Genomic DNA, 19,087 nt, shown 5'->3' on the forward strand with positions numbered 1-19,087 from the left:
AAAGAAAAACCCGTTGTGGATTTATGCGTTTGCTTTTTTCTTCAAAACCATTTAATCAGTTTCCTGGAGTTTAGAGATTTTTGCCCAAAGGGACCGAGGATTGGGAAAAAGAGAAAGGAAAAATTAGTTTACCCCAGAGAACATTTAAAAAAGTCAAAACTATAAACATTAGTTATCTTATCACCCAGAATTAATATCACTGCTAATGTATATGCTTATAATATTTATATTTATATTAGAAATTTATATACGTGAGTATATATTACAAATATATACTGTATAAAACCAGATGGATATTCACAAACAATTTTGTAAAATAAATGATTTATACATATGTACTTTTTTTTTTTTTGCAAAACTAGGGTCATCTATTACCCTTTAACACTTGCAATGTGAATGCTAAAAGAATTAGACGATGGCAGGCCGTCTGAGTTTATCAGACCCTAGTCCCTACTTGTTGCTGTTCAAATGATCATAGTGTCTGTGCAGAGGGACCTTCTGAAATAAGTGAGTCAGTCAGGGTTTTGCTATGTGATTTATTTTTGCCCATAAAGTGATAATACTGGTGACGTTGAGTTTTAAATTATGAAATCATTAAGACAGATTGTTGGTCTCCTTGGATGCTTTTGGCCCAGGATTTTCTAATTGTGTTATAAATGACTCATTTTTAGGCTCTTTTTTTTATAATATGATTTTATCCTTCGTGCCTCATCTGGGGCAGCTCAGAAGGCAACTGTCATCACTGTTATCTTGATGAGGCTCCCTTCTCATATTTAAAAAAAATTCGTTCCCCAACAATGCTTTTATGATCTCTCTTATGTCTTGTCTACTCCTCACTTCACTAGAAGATTTTGTCAGGTTTTATTCTTTATGGTTGGCTTTTTTTTTTTTTTTAAAGATTTTATTTTTTCCTTTTTCTCCCCAAAGCCCCCCAGTACATAGTTGTATATTCTTCGTTGTGGGTCCTTCTAGTTGTAGCATGTGGGATGCTGCCTCAGCGTGGTTTGATGAGCAGTGCCATGTCCGTGCCCAGGATTCGAACCAACGAAACACTGGGCCGCCTGCAGCGGAGCGCACGGACTTAACCACTCGGCCACGGGGCCAGCCCCTTTATTCTTTATGGTTGGCTTTTATATTACACAAACAGTATGTTGAAAGTGTTTTCCCCACTCTTCTCTCCTCTCTTGATAGTTGATTTTGCAGATGAGGATTAATAACACAGGTTTTCCACCTTGGGGAGAGCTGAGTGGTGGGATGAGGGTAGGGGTTTCGGTTTGCAAAGCTGTGATTTTAAACACATACATGGAGAATTACTCTGAACAGTACAAAATCCTTGTTTGACCATGAGTTGGACTGATGTCAGAAGTTAGGTGGTTTGCTGTGTTCAGCCACGGTAGCTTGAGCTACTCCCAAAGCAACTGAGTAGCAAGAATGGGAGAATGTCTAAGACCTTATAAAAACTTCTCAGATATTATGTATGTAGCTAATTGAATGTTTTTAATCTTAAAAGTGTCTTGTTCTTAACAAAGTAAAAGTATTTACTTTGATTTGGTCATTATTCACATATGAACATTTTTCTCTTTCATTTCTTCTTATTTATTTATTTATTGTTTACATTTCTTTTCAGTGATGATCTTTTCTCCTTACCTTATTGCCCGGGTAAGACCCTGGTGGTTGGAGCCTCCTATGTAGCTTTGGAATGTGCTGGATTTCTTGCTGGCATTGGTTTAGATGTCACTGTTATGGTACGGTCCATTCTCCTTAGAGGATTTGACCAGGACATGGCCAACAAAATTGGTGAACATATGGAAGAACACGGTGTCAAGTTTATAAAACAGTTTGTACCAATAAAAGTAAGTGGGGTTGCCTGTAGGTTTGTTGATCTTATACTCAAGTTAAAAGGCAAGAGAAGAGTTGGGGTGGGTGATGGAAGCATCCTTTCAGCATTGTAAACCGTCAGGACTGCTGGGATTCCTCAACTGTGATACACAAACATAATTTCTTCCTTCCCTTCTCAGCTTTCTTACCTTTGATTCTCTTCTGTTTAATGTTTCCTGTTATGCATTTCTTTATTTTATTTTCTTTGGTCTGTTATACTTTGTTTCTTCATACGTATCAGTGATTTAAATGAGAGTTCAAGACTGGGCTGATTTTTTTTCCCCCCTGCATAAGACCTTTCTCTTTGGTATACAGCAGAGTCACAGATGTACTGTATTATTCTGGCTTCCCTAGAAATGATTATCTAATTTTGTTGTGTAGGCTGACCTTTTTTTTTTTCATTTAATCTTCTTTTGAAAAAAAGGCTGAATAATATGCCACGTCATATTTGGAACTTGTTAACACTGTCATGAATGTTTTGAAATGTAAGAGTGACAAGATTGATCACTTTGCATATCTCAAACTGATAGTTGGCTTTAGTGCAGATCAGGATGGGGACTATTTTGCTAAAGTGAAGGAATTTTAGCCATCATGTTTTCTGATTGCTCAGTGGGTTATTGTGGGATCAGGAATCTCTTAATGCTGATGGGTTTGAGTTATGACTATTGGGATCAGAATGACCTGAATTCAGATACTGTTCTGCCAATTTCTTGCTATATGACTTTGGGAGAATGACTGGACTTCTCTGAGCCTCAGTTTCTTCTGTAAAGTGAGAATGATAAATAGCACCTATCTCAGAGTTCTTATGAGGATTGAATTAGCTTTTTTTAAAAAAAAAAAAAATGATTTTATTTTTCCTTTTTTCCTCCAAAGCCCCCCTGGTACATAGTTGCATATTTTTAGTTGTGGGTCCTTCTATTTGTGGCACGTGGGACGCTGCCCCAGCATGGCCTGATCAGTAGTGCCATGTCTGCACCCAGGATCTGAACCGGCGAAATCCTGGGCCGCAAAAGCGGAGTGCACCAACCCAACCACTCGGCCACGGGGCCGGCCTGAGGATCGAATTAGCTTATACTTAGTTAGAAAGTTATTAGAATAGTACCTGGGACAGAGTAAGTTTAAAACAGATCTCTCTCATAAGTTTGTTGTGAAGATTACATAGCAAATTTCCTGGAAGTTACTGTGTTTAAGGAAATGGGAGTGTTCCATCATCATTTCATTATTTTTTGCTGAGGAAGATTGGCCCTGAGCTAACATCTGTGGCCAATCTTCTATTTTGTATGTCATAGCTAGTGAGAGGTGTAGGTCTGTGCCTGGGAACCAAACCTGGGCCGCTGAAATGGAGCACACTGAACTTAACGAGTAGGCAAGCAGGCCAGCCCCCCTTATTTACCTTAAATAAATAAATAAATTAGGTAGCTGGTTTTGGGGGAGTAGAGATACATATACTATATTTGAACTAGGACTATGATTAGAAAACAACACCTGTATGTATGTGCTGTACTGATAGAAAAGTAACATCTTCGTTTATAATATCTTAACGTTTTGGGAATCGTGGGCCCTTTGAGAACCCGGTGGACTATCCCTAGTGAAATAACCCTGTGTCTGGGCACGTCGCATTTTGCTTGGGTTACCAGGGTGTCTTGGATCCCCACAGACAGGTAGAGAATGCTAGCTGTATTATAAAGTAACTGAGTGGAGGGAACCTTCTATGGAGAGGAGGGAAGAAGCACATATTGAACAAAGAACATAATATGTGCAAAGAGGCCGTGGGGAATAAAATTGTTCTAAATGCAGGAAGTGTTCTAGATCCAGAAAAGGCCTGCCTGGAACACAAAAATGAGTAAGCCAGGAAGGAAATAGAGGTGGGATGAGGCCCTTATCATTTTTAAGCAAATCTAAGCTGTGGACCAATTCAACTCTTCTCCAAGGATTAGAACATTTTAATTTAAATTAAACAGGAAAGACCTTTCTGATATGTTCAAAGGGGCCACGTATATGAGAAAAGAAGGAAATTTGAGAAAGAAATCTCTATTTGTTGATGTTGAACATAAAATGAGTTTTCCCGTACAGAGTGGTTTATTTTAATGACAGAGTAGAAATTGCTGGTGACTTGATGGGTTTCTTCCAGTAAATATTTTATAGAAACCCATGGTTTGGCTCTCATTCAGAGACATCAAAGATTAATTACATACTTGCAGAGGCCTGCATGTGATAGGGTTTCTAAGTCATTGTTACAGAGTCTGTAGGTTATCGTTGACATCAATGTGTAGTGGGTTAGTATGTTCAGTCTCCTTTGCCATAGCACAAGTACTTGGGCTTGCTCATTCCTCCCTGTAGCCTTAACAACTGAAGATAACCCCTAGTTATGATAAACACACATACCTCCTTGCCCTCTATGATTTTTAGGGCTTTCCAGCTGTTATTTGTATCATGATTGGCCTACTCTCATGTCTATTCTTTGTTGACAAAGCTGAACATCTAGTCGAAAGACAATCTTGAGAGAGCAGCAGTGGCTCTCCAGGGGATTAATGGTTCTGGGTGAGTGATAAGATAGGAGCCTGGGAAAAGCAGTAGGTGGTTGTTTTAATTTTAGGGATTGTAAGGTGCTTTCTCTGGCTTTTTCCTTTCCCACTTTTCTCTCTGAATTTTATTCTGTTGGAGAGCTATTTAAAAGAAAGTCCCTCTAGCTAACATTGTGGTGAGAAAGAAGAGGATAAGTAAAAGAATGACATACCATCCTAATGGTGTTAAGGTGAGGAAGATGGGGCATAAAAGAACTTTCAAGCCAGATTTTGTGTTTTAACTTTGGGTTAACCAGATAGAAGGGGAAGACACAATTATTCACTGGATATACGTCTTAATTGTGGAGTAAGACTTTGTCACTTTTATAGGTTGAACAGATTGAAGCAGGGACACCAGGCCGACTCAGAGTGGTAGCTCAGTCCACCAAAGGTGACGAAACCATCGAAGGAGAGTATAACACGGTAAGGACTGGACCTGGGTCAGTACTTCATTAGAAAGCAAATAATGTGCTTGTTGGGTATTTGCTGTGTACTTGCAATGGCTGTTTGCTATTTCCAAAGCCCCTGGTTCTATTCCCATTCTAAGATATCTTTTTGTTTGTGATATTATAGTTTGTTTGGGTACAGGGATAGTTTCAAATTTTTTACATTGTAACTTTTAAAAGGTTGCTTTTCAAATGGCTATAAAAAGGCATTAGCATTTTTAAATGAGCTAGAATTTCTCTGTCCTGTGTTCTTTCCTTTTTTCTCCCCCACCCACCCCATTTTAAAAGATAACTTAATTCAGTCGTAGGGCTATACTGCCGTTGTCTCTCAACTTGGCTAGATTTATTAAGGAATTAACTCCTTTTTTCTTCACAAGAAATGGATAAGGACTTCTCCTATATCATGTTGAAAGGATTTTATTTAAAAGATTTGAATTTGTTTAAACTCTTGCATTATTTTGTTAATAAAATATTTCTTTCCAGATCTGGAAAATGAATCAAATTGCCTTAACAAGCAGAGAAAAATGATTAAATAACACATGGAAGTCTTCTTGTTAACGGTCACTATATATTTAATTTTTCAGGTGTTGCTGGCAATAGGAAGAGATGCATGCACAAGAAAAATTGGCTTAGAAACTGTGGGGGTAAAGATAAATGAAAAGTAAGGAAAAAATCTTTATTATATCTTATTGAATACTATTTCAGTTATTTATAATATTGATTAATACTGGAGTTTCAGATTTTTAAAGGTAATTTTTACCGTAGTTGGAGAGTTCCCTTTTTAAGCTTAGAAAAGTCTTTTTTAAGTACCCTTCACAGTATTTCCTGTTTGTTTTTCCTTTTCAAAATCTAAATGAGAGATATACTGGCTTGCTTTTTTGTTTCTTCAATGTATATGTGTACAAGTGTGTGCTTTGAGCTTCATTAAATATTTAGATTTGAACCGTGTTTAAAATTACCAAGTTTTAGGATTACCAAAGTGGTCACTACATTTTTAGTGACAGCTACAAGTAAGAAAACTTTGATTTTTTTTTTTTTGAGGAAGATTAGCCCTGAGCTAACATCTGCTGCCAATCCTCCTCGTTTTGCTGAGGAAGACTGGCCCTGAGCCAACATCCATGCCCATCTTCCTTTATTTTATGTGGGACACCTGCCACAGCATGGCTTGGCAAGTGGTGTGTAGTCTGCGCCTGGGATCCGTACTGGTGAAACCCGGGCTGCCAAAGTGGACTGCGCGACCTTAACCGCTATACCATCGGGCTGGCCCTGAGAGCTTTGATTTTTTTAAAAGTCTTAAAAGTTAAAGTCCTTTAGACTGAACCACTATACCAGAAAACCGAGACACTGGTATCTGCTTATGGGAGTGGCATGGGGTATTTCCCAGTATCACCTTGCTTACATCCAAGTGAAAACAAGTGTTATGAATGGTTAGCTGTCTTGGAAGCTGAAAATACAGGGTTTTTTCCCCCTTCCAGGAATAACATTTATTCAGGAGAAGAGATTTCCTAATCTTATTGTGTGGAGTTTTGCTTTATTTATTTATTTTCATTGGGGTGGAGAGGGGAGTTGAGGAGGTAACTTAATAAGATTTAGCAGATCGAATATTACATCATCTTAATAACTTGCTAGCCTGTTCCCACTTGGGTCCAAGGTTTAGATTTTGTATAATATGAATAGCTAACATTTATTCTGCGCTTAAGTATGAGCCAGGAACTATTGTGCTAGAAGTTTTATACACATTCCATTCAGTCCTTACAACCCCTTAGGGTAGATGATGGTCTTCTTTTTATTATCACCCCATGTATAGGTGGGAAAATGAGGCTTAGAGACGTTAGGTAGCTCTCCTAAGATCGTAGAGGTAATAACAGACCTGGTTATTACAAGTTAGAATCTTCATTCTTAACCTCTGTGTTCTAGTTCTCCCATTTCAGGGTTTCTTACAGTTTTCTTATTCTGATTTTTCAAAATAGCCAGACTTGTCTCTAAGCTTTTGGTTCCTCTGAGCTTTTTTTTTTTTTTTTCCTTGGAAATACATTAGAACGTTACCCTCAGCTAGAGTCACAATTTTGGGCTTCTTTGGGAGACAGGGGATTTTGTTCTACTTAATTAATTAGTGGTAATTGATGGTGATTTTCACTGAATGAATTTGCAGAACTGGAAAAATACCTGTCACGGATGAAGAGCAGACCAACGTACCTTACATCTATGCCATTGGCGACATACTGGAGGGGAAGCTGGAGCTCACCCCCGTCGCCATCCAGGCAGGAAGATTGCTGGCTCAGAGGCTTTATGGTGGCTCCACTGTCAAGGTGAGTGTTGTGCCCATCACCCACTGATACACTGTTTTTAGTGATACCCCAGTTCTCTGTTTAGGGGTGGTTGTGCAGTTTTCTGGGTCTTGAATAATTTAGTTATTTTGATGGCATCCTAGATGTGCTTTATTAACTATTCCAAACAAGACATTGTTAACACTGCTGTACCTTTGTGACTTTATTATGAAAATTGTCGCTCTTGGAATCACACTAAGAATGAAATAAGCTTAATTAATGGAGTTTCAGCACTATTATTTTCCACATACTCATAGTAGTTGCATTTTACATCAATTTCATTATTACCAATGTAAATATAATTTTCTGAATCTTTTTATGGCACCTCTCTGAGCTATAAAAGGATTTGGGGATCTAGGTAATAATGTCACTGTGCAGAGCTGCTTAAACCAATATTCAGGCTTTATTCCCTTGTCCTTTCTAAAAATATATCTTCCGCTGTTGAACCTTTGAATGTGTTATATTAATGTTTTAAAGTAGTTTTTAAAAGTCAGTGTAGGAAATTGAAACTCTTAGGTGTGTTTCATGGGACCAGATGGCAAGAAAAGAATAAATATGCTGTATCTTTTTTACGACTATTTTTTTAGAGCAGTTTTAGGTTCACTGCAAAATTGAGAGTAAGGTACAGAGATTTCCTATATGCCCCTGCCCCCACACATGCACAGCCTTCCCCATTAATAACATTCCCTCCTTGACTGTTTTTTTAAAGGATTCTGGAAATGTTGATTTTAAAGAATTTGGTCACTACGCATCTTCTTTGTGCATAAATCATCACGGGTTGATTGAGATTGGTTACAGTAATGGAAACCTCAAAGAATGCTGCTATAAAATTTGTGACAAGTGTTTTGAGTGTATCTGGGGTTAGTTTGGATTGTAGGATAATAAAATCTTCTATTCTGAAATTAACAGGACTGAGTGTAAAAAGGGTTTTGAATCCCAGATTTTCGATTGTCCTGGGACTAGCACTTGGTTCATACAACTGTTTGAAATAAACTTAACCACCTCTTTGAGTGAGTTACGTCTTGTATTCATTGTTGCAGTTGTTGAGTCCTTGGTAAACCAAGAAAGGATCTTTAGAAATACAGCTTGACATGCATTTAATTTGTTCTTGACTTTATATTTTTGTGGCTTCCTAATATGGAAAGAGATACTTTTATATACCAACAATAACCAAAGGGCAAACATGCAAAAATTTGCTCCTAAATAAATGTGAAATCATTGTAGCACTAACTTTTTGCTAAATTGCTAAAAAACAATGTAATGGACCTTTCCACCTACTTTGGACATATTCTTCCACGTGTGGGGATAGAACTATATTGTAGCATCTCTCAGGTAGAGCAGATTCTTTCTCAAAGTGCCTTAAGCTTTTATCAGCATCAGAATTTAATGTACATTGAAATTAAAAGACACTTTTTGTTTACCTTTTCCTTATCTTTAGTCTAACTAATATGACAAGTACTTTACAGAACAGGGGAGCAAACAGGTGCTGCTCAAGCCCCTGAGAGTTTGAAATCTCACAGTCTGTCCTTCAATATGTTAATAAAGCTGAAATGCTACCAGATATATAGGTTAATTGCATTGGGGGAAGTTACACAAGTTTTTTTTTTAAGCAACTGCATAATCCCTTTAATTTTGCCCAAAATTAATTTTGCTTTACTGAGAACATTCCCACATATGTAGGAAGGTAGAGGATCCACACCTGCCTGCCTGCCTTTAAAGGAGTAGCTCTCCATTGAAAAAATCAGCTTAACGTAAACACCTGACTAAGTTAATAAATCCATGATAGGATTTTTAGGACACAAATGAATCGTGAATGTATGTGCCTTTCTCTGAAACTGGGATCATGTATTCTTTATTGCTTCACAACAGTGTTGGAGGAAAGGAGACAGAGCAGCTACATTTGAGTGCTTCTGGCATGCCTGGCACTGTGCTGAGTGAAAGCATTCTCTCATTCAGCCTTATGACGCTGTGAAGGCGGATGACTTAGGTCACAACGCTAGCGGGCAGCCAAGGCATGAGTCAGGTCCAGATCTGGTTGTAGGTACTGCTGTCTCTTAACCATGACAAGCTACCGCCTAAGAGAGAAGGAAGATTTGGGAAATATAGATTATAAAAGAATAGGCAGTGAGGATAGAAAAGACGCCTCAAGACTTCAAGTACTCCACCAATTGGGAAATACCTCTATAACTCAAATTTTTCTCAATAAAATAAAGTGAAACATATATTGGAAAGTTTTAAATGAACTTTTTAACACCTACTAATGATTAAAGTCATTTTCAAAGCTGCTAAAAATATTTGCCACTAAATAAACTAAATATTCCATTATTTGGGGAACACAAATGAAGTATGAAAAAAATGTTATCATTTCAAAAAGTGATAGAGAACAGACCGTAATCCTGAGTCAGCTACAGATGATGGACATTCCACTAAGCTCTTTAGAAAACCAATGATAAGACACAATACCAACTTTAAAGCACAGGGTGATGGAAACATCAGCAAAATGACCAGTCATTTCTTGGATCTTTTTTAAAATTCCTCTCAAACACCTGAAATACTTTTATTACAACTAGTAAACATTAGCATCTTTCTTATTATTTAGAGTGGTATTTTATAAGTTAACTCATTTTTATAGTAAATATGAAGTATTTTATGTGGAAACTAGAGCACATGTATCAACTTCAGAATGAGTTATATTCTAAAAGTTCATTAACTTGATTGTTGTGAAAACTACAAAGTGTTTTTCCAAATAAAAGTATTAAAAACAATGATAACATTTTCAATGTAGGCCACAATTGTCCATTTCAACCAATTAGAAATTGCCTTTTAGGACCAAGGAGAAACATGTCTTTGATTTGGATCCTGATTTCCCTCTGAGATACCATTTTCTGCCTGAAGAACTTCCTTTAAGAGTTATTTAGTGTGTGTCTGCGTGTGGTGAATTCCTTGGCTTTTTTTCTTTTTAAAAAAAGTTTACTTTGCCTTTATTTTTTGGAAGATATTTTTGTTGAATATAGACTCCTAGATTAACAGTGTTTCTTTAAATATTTTAATGATTTGCCCATTGTCTTCTGATTGCATAGATACTAAAGAGAATTAGGCTGTCATTTTTATCGTTGTTTCTCTTAAGATTTTCTCTTTATCACTGCTTTTTTTAGTAGTTTGATTATTATATGCCTTGGTATGCTTTTCTTTATAATTATTCTGCTAGTGATTTGTCAAGATTCTTGGATTTGTCAGTTTATAGTTCTTGTCAAATTTGGATCAGCCATTCTCTTATTTTTTCTGTCTTCGCTCTCCTTTTTTTCTCAGCCTCCAAATAATGAATGTTGGATCCTTGGATATTATTTCATGGGTCTCTGATGCTCTGTTCATGTTTCTGTGCTTCATTTTCTTAGCCTATTGGTATGTTTTCAACTTCACTAATCTTTTCTTCTGCACTGTTTTGGGTTGTTAATCCCATACTGTGTAGTTTGCACTTCAAATACTTTTTTCATGTCTACAAGGTTTTTTTTTTTTAATATATTTTCTTTTTTTCTCCTAAGTTCCTGTTTTCCTCTATCTTCTGAATACACAGAACCTGTTTATAATAGTTCTATTGATGTTCTCTGCTCATTCCATCATCTCATTTTCAGTGTCTCTTCCTATTGATTGAGTTTTCTCTTGGTTTTAGTTCACATGTTCTTGCTCCTTTGCAAGAACTTGTTACTTTCTTATGGATGAGGACTTTGTGTATATTACGTTGTTGTGTCCTGGGTTTTGTTGAATTCCGTTATACAGTGTAGGACTCTGTTCTGGCAGCCCATCGAGTCACATGGGTTTAGTTTTATCCTTTTGTAACTTGCTTTTAAGCTTTTTAGGGTCCATCAACAGCAACCTTTCATCTAGAACCAATTTAGTTCCACTACCAAATCGATGCCCTTGAGAGGACTCTACCTCATTCCTCTTGCATTATGAATATTTTCTACTCTGGCTGTGGGGGGGAACTATTCTGGTCTTGGAAGAGCTCTGGTCATTTGGGGGCCTACTGCTTTCCACTGGTTCTCCTCACCCTTGAGGACTTTGCCGTGACACGTTTTCTCGGCCCAAATCTCAGGAGGCTCTCTCTGCAGATCTCAGTTCTCTTTGTGCAGCTCCTCGCTCTTTGGTGTGCTCCCCTGCAGCTTCGAGCCGCCTTGGCTTCCCTGGACTACAGTCTGTGTCTCCATAAGTCAGAAAGACTACCTCACTCTGCTTGAGTTCCCGCTCCTGGCACTGAGTCCTGGAAGCTGCTCTGGGCAGTCACTGGGCTCGCCTCATTTGTGTCCTTCTCTCAGGGATCGCAGTCCTGCACTGCCTGTTGTCCACTGTCCGCAGAGTGCTGCTTCCTGTGTGTCTGGTTTTCTGGTTGTTTAAGGCAAGAGGATAAATCTGGTTCCTGGCATACCAGTATGGCTGTCAGTGGATGTCTGCCTTTACTTTGGAGTCAGAATTTCAAGGGTTTGTGTTCTTCTTAGAGAAAAAGGAGTATATTTATTGTTTCTAGAAGAAGGCACATTTTAAAGATTTCACCCTCCTGTCTTAGAGTGAGAACTGAATTTCTCATATTTTAAATGCAGAATATTACTTAGGCTCACTTCTGTGTGCAAATGTAACTGGTAGGTTTTTACCAAATAGCATTTGCAGACATGTTAGGTATTTACATGAGACATTTTTCACAGTTCACATCAGCATATTAAAGGCTCTGAGAAATCTGATAGTAAAGAAACCTGTTTATTTGCTTAGTGCAGCATTTTACAACTTTGCTTGACTTCAGAACCTTTTAGTCATCTACACCTGTTAACGTTATAAAATATGCTCTGGGAGTACTGTCATAACCATTAGCTCCTTCGTGTGTGTGGTCTTCTTTGCTGTGTTCATGGCTGCGTAGTGTCGCATTGGGAGTATGTACTATAGAACCCCTTCCTTACGGGCACTTTAAAGCCGCTCCAGTGTTGCCGCTATTGACGAGTGCTGCAGCAATGCTCAGTTTACGCATGTAGCTTTTTCTGTACACTAAATTCCTGTTATGGATTTCTAAAGATGGGGCTATTGGGCCAAGAGGCATTAACTATTTTTATGGCTCTTAATATGTATTACCTAATTGGTTTTTCAAAGAAGTCTGTTAATTTCTGTCGCCAATAATATGAGACTTTCAGTGTTAGGTACACTAGTATTGCTTTTGGCTGCTTTATTAAAGGGAGAAAAGGTGTGTCCTTGTTAACATCAGTTGATAGGTGGATGGGGAAACCACGTGACTCATTTATTCATGATCAGTCTTGACACGCTTCAAACTTCTACTAAAACTTTGTCGCATCAGTTAATGGTTCTCAGTGTAGGTTTATCTCTGGGATTGTGACTTCCCATACTTTTGGTAGGAATTTATTACTGTGCTTTCCTCTTAATTTCCAACCTTTTTGAAGTATATCCTCTTTTGAGTTATAAATTCTCCTGCCATGACTCTTTTCCTTCGTTGTGAAACAGTGTGACTATGAAAATGTTCCAACAACTGTATTTACTCCTCTGGAATATGGTGCTTGTGGTCTTTCTGAAGAGAATGCTGTGGAGAAATTTGGGGAAGAAAATATTGAGGTAAGTTCTACTCTTTACTCCTGTGTTGAGTTACTGCTGTTTTTCTTTTCAAAATTTAAGTGAATAATTTCAACCATACATAAAAGTTGAAAAATAGTACAAGCAACTTCTGTATACCCATTATCCAGATTAACATATTAACATTTTCCTCATTTGTTTTGTACTTGTCATATTTTCTCTTGCTCTGTATCTGTGTGTGTGGTTTTTTCCTGAATCATAGTGTAGTTATCACTGAGGAAATTTAATATTGATAGAATATTTTTATCTCATCTACCTTCTTTTTTTCAGTTTCATCAGTTGACCTAATAATACTTAGTTGTACTTTTTAAAACTACTTTTACTGGTTTCTTTTTATTATTAAAACAATATTTTGTGGGGGCTGGCCCTATGGCCTAGTGGTTCAGTCCAGCACACTCTGCTTCAGTGGCCAGGTTCGCAGGTTTGGATCCTGGGCATGGGCCTACACCACTCGTCAGCCATGCTGTGGTGGTGACCCACATATAAAAAAGTGGAGGGGCCAGCCTTGTGGCCGAGTGGTTAAGTTTGCACTCTCTGCTTCAGCAGCCCATTGTTTTGCTGGTTTGGATCCTGGGCATGGACCTGGCACCACTCGCCAGGCCATGCTGAGGTGGTGTCCCACATGCCACAACTAGAAGGACCCACAACTAAAATAGACAGCTATGTACTGGGGGGATTCAGGGAGAAAAAGCAAAATAAAGATTGGTAACAGTTGTTAGCTTAGGAACCAATCTTTAAAAAAAAAAAATTGGCACAGATGTTAGCTCAGGGCTAATTTTCCTCAAGCAAAAAAAAAAAAAGCAAAAACAATATTTTTAGAAGTATGAAAATATAGGAAAAGAAGAAAACTAAAAATTGATTACATTTCTAGTGTTCTAAATTATTTTTTTCTTCCATACCATTAGCGTCTATTTATACTGTTTGCTACTTATCTTTTATGATATAGTCAAAGAAAATGCACATGAAATATGCTATTGTACATACACAAATAATGCTACACAAAGAGAAAGAGACTACTGTTTTAAGTCATTTGGGAAAAAAGTTTCCAGTAAAAACTTTTAGAAGACCAGATTTGTGAATCAGTAAGTTTTATAGTATAAAAGTCTGTTTTAAATCTCTTAATTGTTTTCTTTATTATTTGCATTAGTAGTGGCATATAATATCTTGGTCTATTAGTAACATTATTAACATTTTTTTCTGATTATAAAAATAATTTATCCTCATAAAAAGTTTGAAAAATTAGGAAAATATAAAAAAGGAAATTTTAGTTCATGATGAGATAGTTACTATTAATATTTTGGCATATTCTAGTCTCCTTTTGTGTAGGTATCTATGTCTTAATTTTTTTAAGTGTGATTTAAGTGACATGCAGTTTTCTGTCTACAATTAATGTTAGGTTATGAGCATTTCCCCCTAAAAACACCATTTTAAAAAATGACTTGTGTACTATTTCTTTTTAGGGATACTATACAATAATTTGTTAAGCCATTCTTTCTTTTCTTTTTTTCTTTTGCTGAGGAATATTCTCCCTGAGCTAATATCTATTTCCAATCTTCCTCTTTTTGCTGAGGAAGATTTGCCCTGAGGTAGCATCTGTTGCCAGTCCTCCTCTTTTTTATGTGAGCTGCCGCCACAGCATGGCCACTGACAGGCGGGTGGTGTAGGTCTGCACCCAGGAACTGAACCTGGGCAGCCAAAGCAGAACACGCCAATCTTAACCACTAGTCCACCAGGGCAGGCCCTGTTAAGCCATTCTTATATTATGTCGCTTACACTTTTTCACTGTTACAGATAGAATGATGAACATCTTTATAATTCATTATCTGTTTTTCTATTTTCTGAGGACAGATTCCTATCACAAGGTATTTAAAATTTAAGGTTCTTACTATATATTCCATATTTCTTGACAGATAATCTTTGGCTTTTGTTTTATTAGAGTTTGCATTTTTTATTATAAAAGCAATGCATTTGAATTGAACAAATTTTGAAAAATATAAGGGAAATAGGAAACAATTACTCATAGACTTTGTAAGTAATTTCGGGTAATTTCTTTAATCATCGTTTCCCTATATAATTGTTGTGATACTGTGATGCTATACATTCCATTTTGTGATCCACATCTTTTTAAAAAATCACATCCTCTTACAACATAAAAGAACACTTATTATAATGTCTGCATAATTAGTGTGCTTTTAAAAGGTAGCCACCAATATATGTTTTGAATTGTGGCTAGCAGTTGGAGGAGAAAAAAAGCCCTTCAGTCATCCGGGACTTAAGTGTATGAAACATCAGTAAGGATGTCTGTGCGTCCCTCCATCTGTCCGTCTTCCCTCCCTCCCTCCTCCTCTCCTTTAGTACTTTTGGTGAGTAATGCCAAAGGAGGAAATATCTTTGGAAGCAAAAGAGCAAGAGAACTAGATAATTGCTGTAATTGTTCCTGGCATCTTATTTGTTTCTTGCCCAAAGTTGTCATTTCCATAAGGTAACTAGAAAGTGCTGAGGTTGAGGGCTTTTTGTGCTTTAAGGCAAAACAACAAGTAATTATGTGGCTCCTTTCTCTCATTTACTTGTTCTTTGTTGTTATTACTTAAGGTTTACTCTTTTGAGGCTGAGTTGTATGTAAGGGATGAGCAAAAGGGCCTGACAACAAGGAATTTAAAGTCATTTACCTTCTGACCAGCTTCCTGTTTATTCCATGAATTTTATTGTTTAATAGAAGTCTAATTACTCAAGAGCCTCCACTGTCTTTGCACCACACCTAGTGTTTGACAAGCGTTCTTCTTAAGATAATGAGTCTAAATTGTGCTTATGTCTTCTTAGGTTTACCATAGTTACTTTTGGCCGTTGGAATGGACGATTCCATCAAGAGATAACAACAAATGTTATGCAAAAATAATCTGTAATATCAAAGACAACGTAAGTGAAATTCTCTTTTAATCTTTTCCACTAATGTCATGTTGTTTTTAAGATGTAACTGCATTTTGATCACACGATACACGTTGCATTCCTTTAGTATTCTACCTGTCGGTCTCTGTAGTTGCATGGACGTTATCCTAGGGCAAGTCCCATGGCTCCGCTGCTTGATCCCCGCTCAGCTTCCTTGGCACAGAGCCCTACAGATAGTAGGCAGGGAGTGAAAACTTGCTGTGTGAAGGAACCAGAGGGGCAACTTGAGAATTGTTTGTGTTTGTATTTATAAAAGGGAAGCAATGAAGTCATCGACTATCTAAAAATAATGACAAAACAAAAAAGAACGGGAATAGCATAAGTTCACATTCTAAGTAGCTGGCACTAATGAGAAAGCTGTAATAGAAGAGCTCTTAATTGGGTTCTGATTTAAGGTTTTATTGCCTGCTGCTACAAGTAACAACTGGTAACTGAAGGCCTTGGGCAAACTCCTTGACCTCATGGTTTCTTTCCATACTTATAAAGTGATTGAATAAATCATTGGTTTTCAGAGTTTTCTGACTGCTGTCCCTATTTTATATTGTAACCCAGGACACATGTATGTCTGTACTCATACTCTTAAGTGTTGTGAATTGACTCCTGTAAGAACTGGAGTTTATATCTTAGCTGGAATCTTAACTTAAAAAAAATGTCCTCAGTAGAAATAGAAATGATGCTGAAGAATCCATATGTTAAAAGGCTAATACACTCATAGTTTTCTCATCTTGGAATTTGAATATGTTAAGCCATTTATCCTCTTTAGAAACTACTGCTCTAGACGGTAGCACAGTTGCAGATTACTTTTTGCAGAGCCCAGGGTTGTAGGAAAACCTGGATCTTCTCCAAAAATTTATCAAAGATGCATTTAAAAATGAATATACTAGGGTAACCCATAATGAGCTATACACATAACTAGCTATACACAGTTGACAAAAGAACAATTTTATGTAGACTTTTTTCTTTTTAGACGTGTTTCATCATAAGTTTATTTGTATACGTATATATTAGATATCATGCTACTGTAGACAAAAGGAGAAAACGTCAGATGTTCTTCTCATCGACAGTCTGTTATCTGCCTGTAGCGAGAGATGCTGCCGTTGCATGTAGCAGTCAATGAAACCAAGTTTCCTTCATACCAAAACAAATCTATTTTAACTGTATATAGTTCTTTGGTCCTTTTTTTTATTGCTGTGTCGTTTTTTCAAATGGCATTTCTTAATAATATGAAAAGTAATTTTCACTACCAGTAACCCCATCTTAATTAAAATAGTTGAGGCCATAAGCAGGGTGATATTCTTTTCAACTATTTTCGTAGACAAAGATGGTGTTAGAGAGGATGAATCCTAGTCATTGCTCTTGTCATGAGCAGTCTTGTATAAAAACATGCTTCTAGGACTTGACCATTCTTGGGGCATGCTTTTATTCATCTTTAGTCAGTCATTGCACAGTGTCTAAATGTCCTTGGTTTTCAGTAAGAATTATAGTATTTATTATCTGTTAAGCTTTTATTCTTTCTGTATACTGTTCTTCTTTGAAATATTTTAAGTTTACAGGAAGATACGGAAAGAATGATAATACCCACCATGCAGAATCAATGAATGTTAACATTTTGCTGTGTTTGCTTCAGAGCTTTTCTCGTATGAGAGATTAAGTGTCACAGAGGCAGTTTATAACAGCCTGCATTTGTGGAGCACTTAGTATGTGCTGGGCAGTCCTTCGAGGTCCACGTGTATTAACCTCTTTAATCCTCATACAACCCTATGAGATGTGTGCTATCATTATCCTCATTTCGTAGTGAGGAAACTGAAGCACATGGACATTGAGTAATTGTGCCCAAGTCACTTACCCAGGTAATGGCAGAGCTTGAATTCAGTCCCGGGCAATGCAGATTCCATGCTATTAACCATTGCCCTGTGCCTGTGTAGTCTTTGCATTCCTTCCTGATCGCACACCCCTCACTCCTTCCCTACCCTGGACGCAACACTGTCTTGAAGTTGGAGTGTCTCACCTGTTCATGTTTTTTGTATGTTTGCCACCTATTATGTGTCCATAGACATTATACAGTGTGAGTTTAATTGAGAATGGTATTCTCAGTGAATAGAAGCCTGCAAATTGTCTTTTTACTCTCGTTCTTTTGAGATCTATCCATAGGATTACATGTCAGTCTAGTATATTTTAAGTGCTGGTATATTTTGTGCTTTATTTATGCATACACTAACCCCCTGATTGTCGGGATGAATAAACAGATTCCCACATGGAGTATTACACTACTTTGGCAACAGAATGACTTTCCTGTTTTCCAGGGAGCTGTGGAACCTTAGATAAGGCTCTGCACCCCACAGCGAGTCGCCTCATCCTTGATGAGGAGGTCGGACTGGGCAGTCTAGCTCAGTCAGGGTTGGCTCTGAAAGTCTGAGCAGTGAGTGCATCTTGGCAGAGGTAGCGTGAGTTTGGAATTGAGAATTTATCCAAAATAATCCCACGCAGGTATTTCAGAGTTCTCAAACATTTTCCTATTGCTTTCAAAAATGTTTTCAGATTAGAATGGTCTTCAGTCTAATTGTGCTATCTACCTCCAAAACCTGAATTAAAATGATTTTTTAATTTGAGTGACTGCTCTTAAATGTTACAGCTATCACAGTAATTTATTTGTAGCTTTGGGAACCAGATAGAGGAGATGAGGACACAGCTGCCATTTGAAAGCACTTTCCAGAACATTTTGGTGCTTAAGGAATTGCAGACATTTTTGCTTTTACTGTTGTTCCTTGTCATCACTCGTGGCTGGCTCTTGTCCCTTCCTTCTTGCTTGCTGTGACCATCGCACCCTGTACTGGCTGGCCCATGCTGGAGTACCTTCAGCCTCACAGCTTCAAGCAGCAAGCATTAATATAAGTCTTTGGCCATTTCTGAATGGGGTTTTAGAATAGACTGGGGAAATATTCTAGGGTCTTAAGGACCAAAAATCAGCATAATCATATTACTTTATTTTATATCTTAGGAACGTGTTGTGGGCTTCCACGTACTGGGTCCAAATGCTGGAGAAGTTACTCAGGGCTTTGCGGCTGCGCTCAAGTGTGGACTGACCAAACAGCAGCTGGACAGCACCATTGGCATCCACCCTGTCTGTGCAGAGGTGGGTCACCTGCACTTCCACTGCTCTGTTTAAAAGTGCCTGTCTCCTCGCTACTCCTCCCCAGGGAGCAGATCTATGGCTCTGCAGCTCGTGTTCTTTCTGCAGTACTCGAGCTACTTCTGTACCTCCTTACAGCTTATGAGTGACTGAGAGCACCTCAAAAGAAGC

General features: G+C 37.7%; 1 protein-coding gene across 7 annotated transcripts in view; it reads left to right on the forward strand.

The window, feature by feature from the left end:
• TXNRD1 (thioredoxin reductase 1) overlaps positions 1-19,087 on the forward strand; it is an 87,905-nt gene that overhangs the window by 58,318 nt on the left and 10,500 nt on the right. For all 7 annotated transcript variants that reach the window (XM_070600762.1, XM_070600763.1, XM_008524927.2 and 4 more), the window contains 7 exons: positions 1,628-1,853; positions 4,773-4,865; positions 5,473-5,549; positions 7,041-7,197; positions 12,715-12,822; positions 15,661-15,756; positions 18,785-18,919. In XM_070600762.1, the coding sequence (XP_070456863.1) occupies positions 1,628-1,853; positions 4,773-4,865; positions 5,473-5,549; positions 7,041-7,197; positions 12,715-12,822; positions 15,661-15,756; positions 18,785-18,919 (892 nt within the window). The remainder of the gene's footprint in view (positions 1-1,627; positions 1,854-4,772; positions 4,866-5,472; positions 5,550-7,040; positions 7,198-12,714; positions 12,823-15,660; positions 15,757-18,784; positions 18,920-19,087) is intronic.

Source organism: Equus przewalskii, chromosome 29, assembly GCF_037783145.1.
Source record: "Equus przewalskii isolate Varuska chromosome 29, EquPr2, whole genome shotgun sequence".
Classification (NCBI taxonomy): Eukaryota; Metazoa; Chordata; class Mammalia; order Perissodactyla; family Equidae; genus Equus; species Equus przewalskii.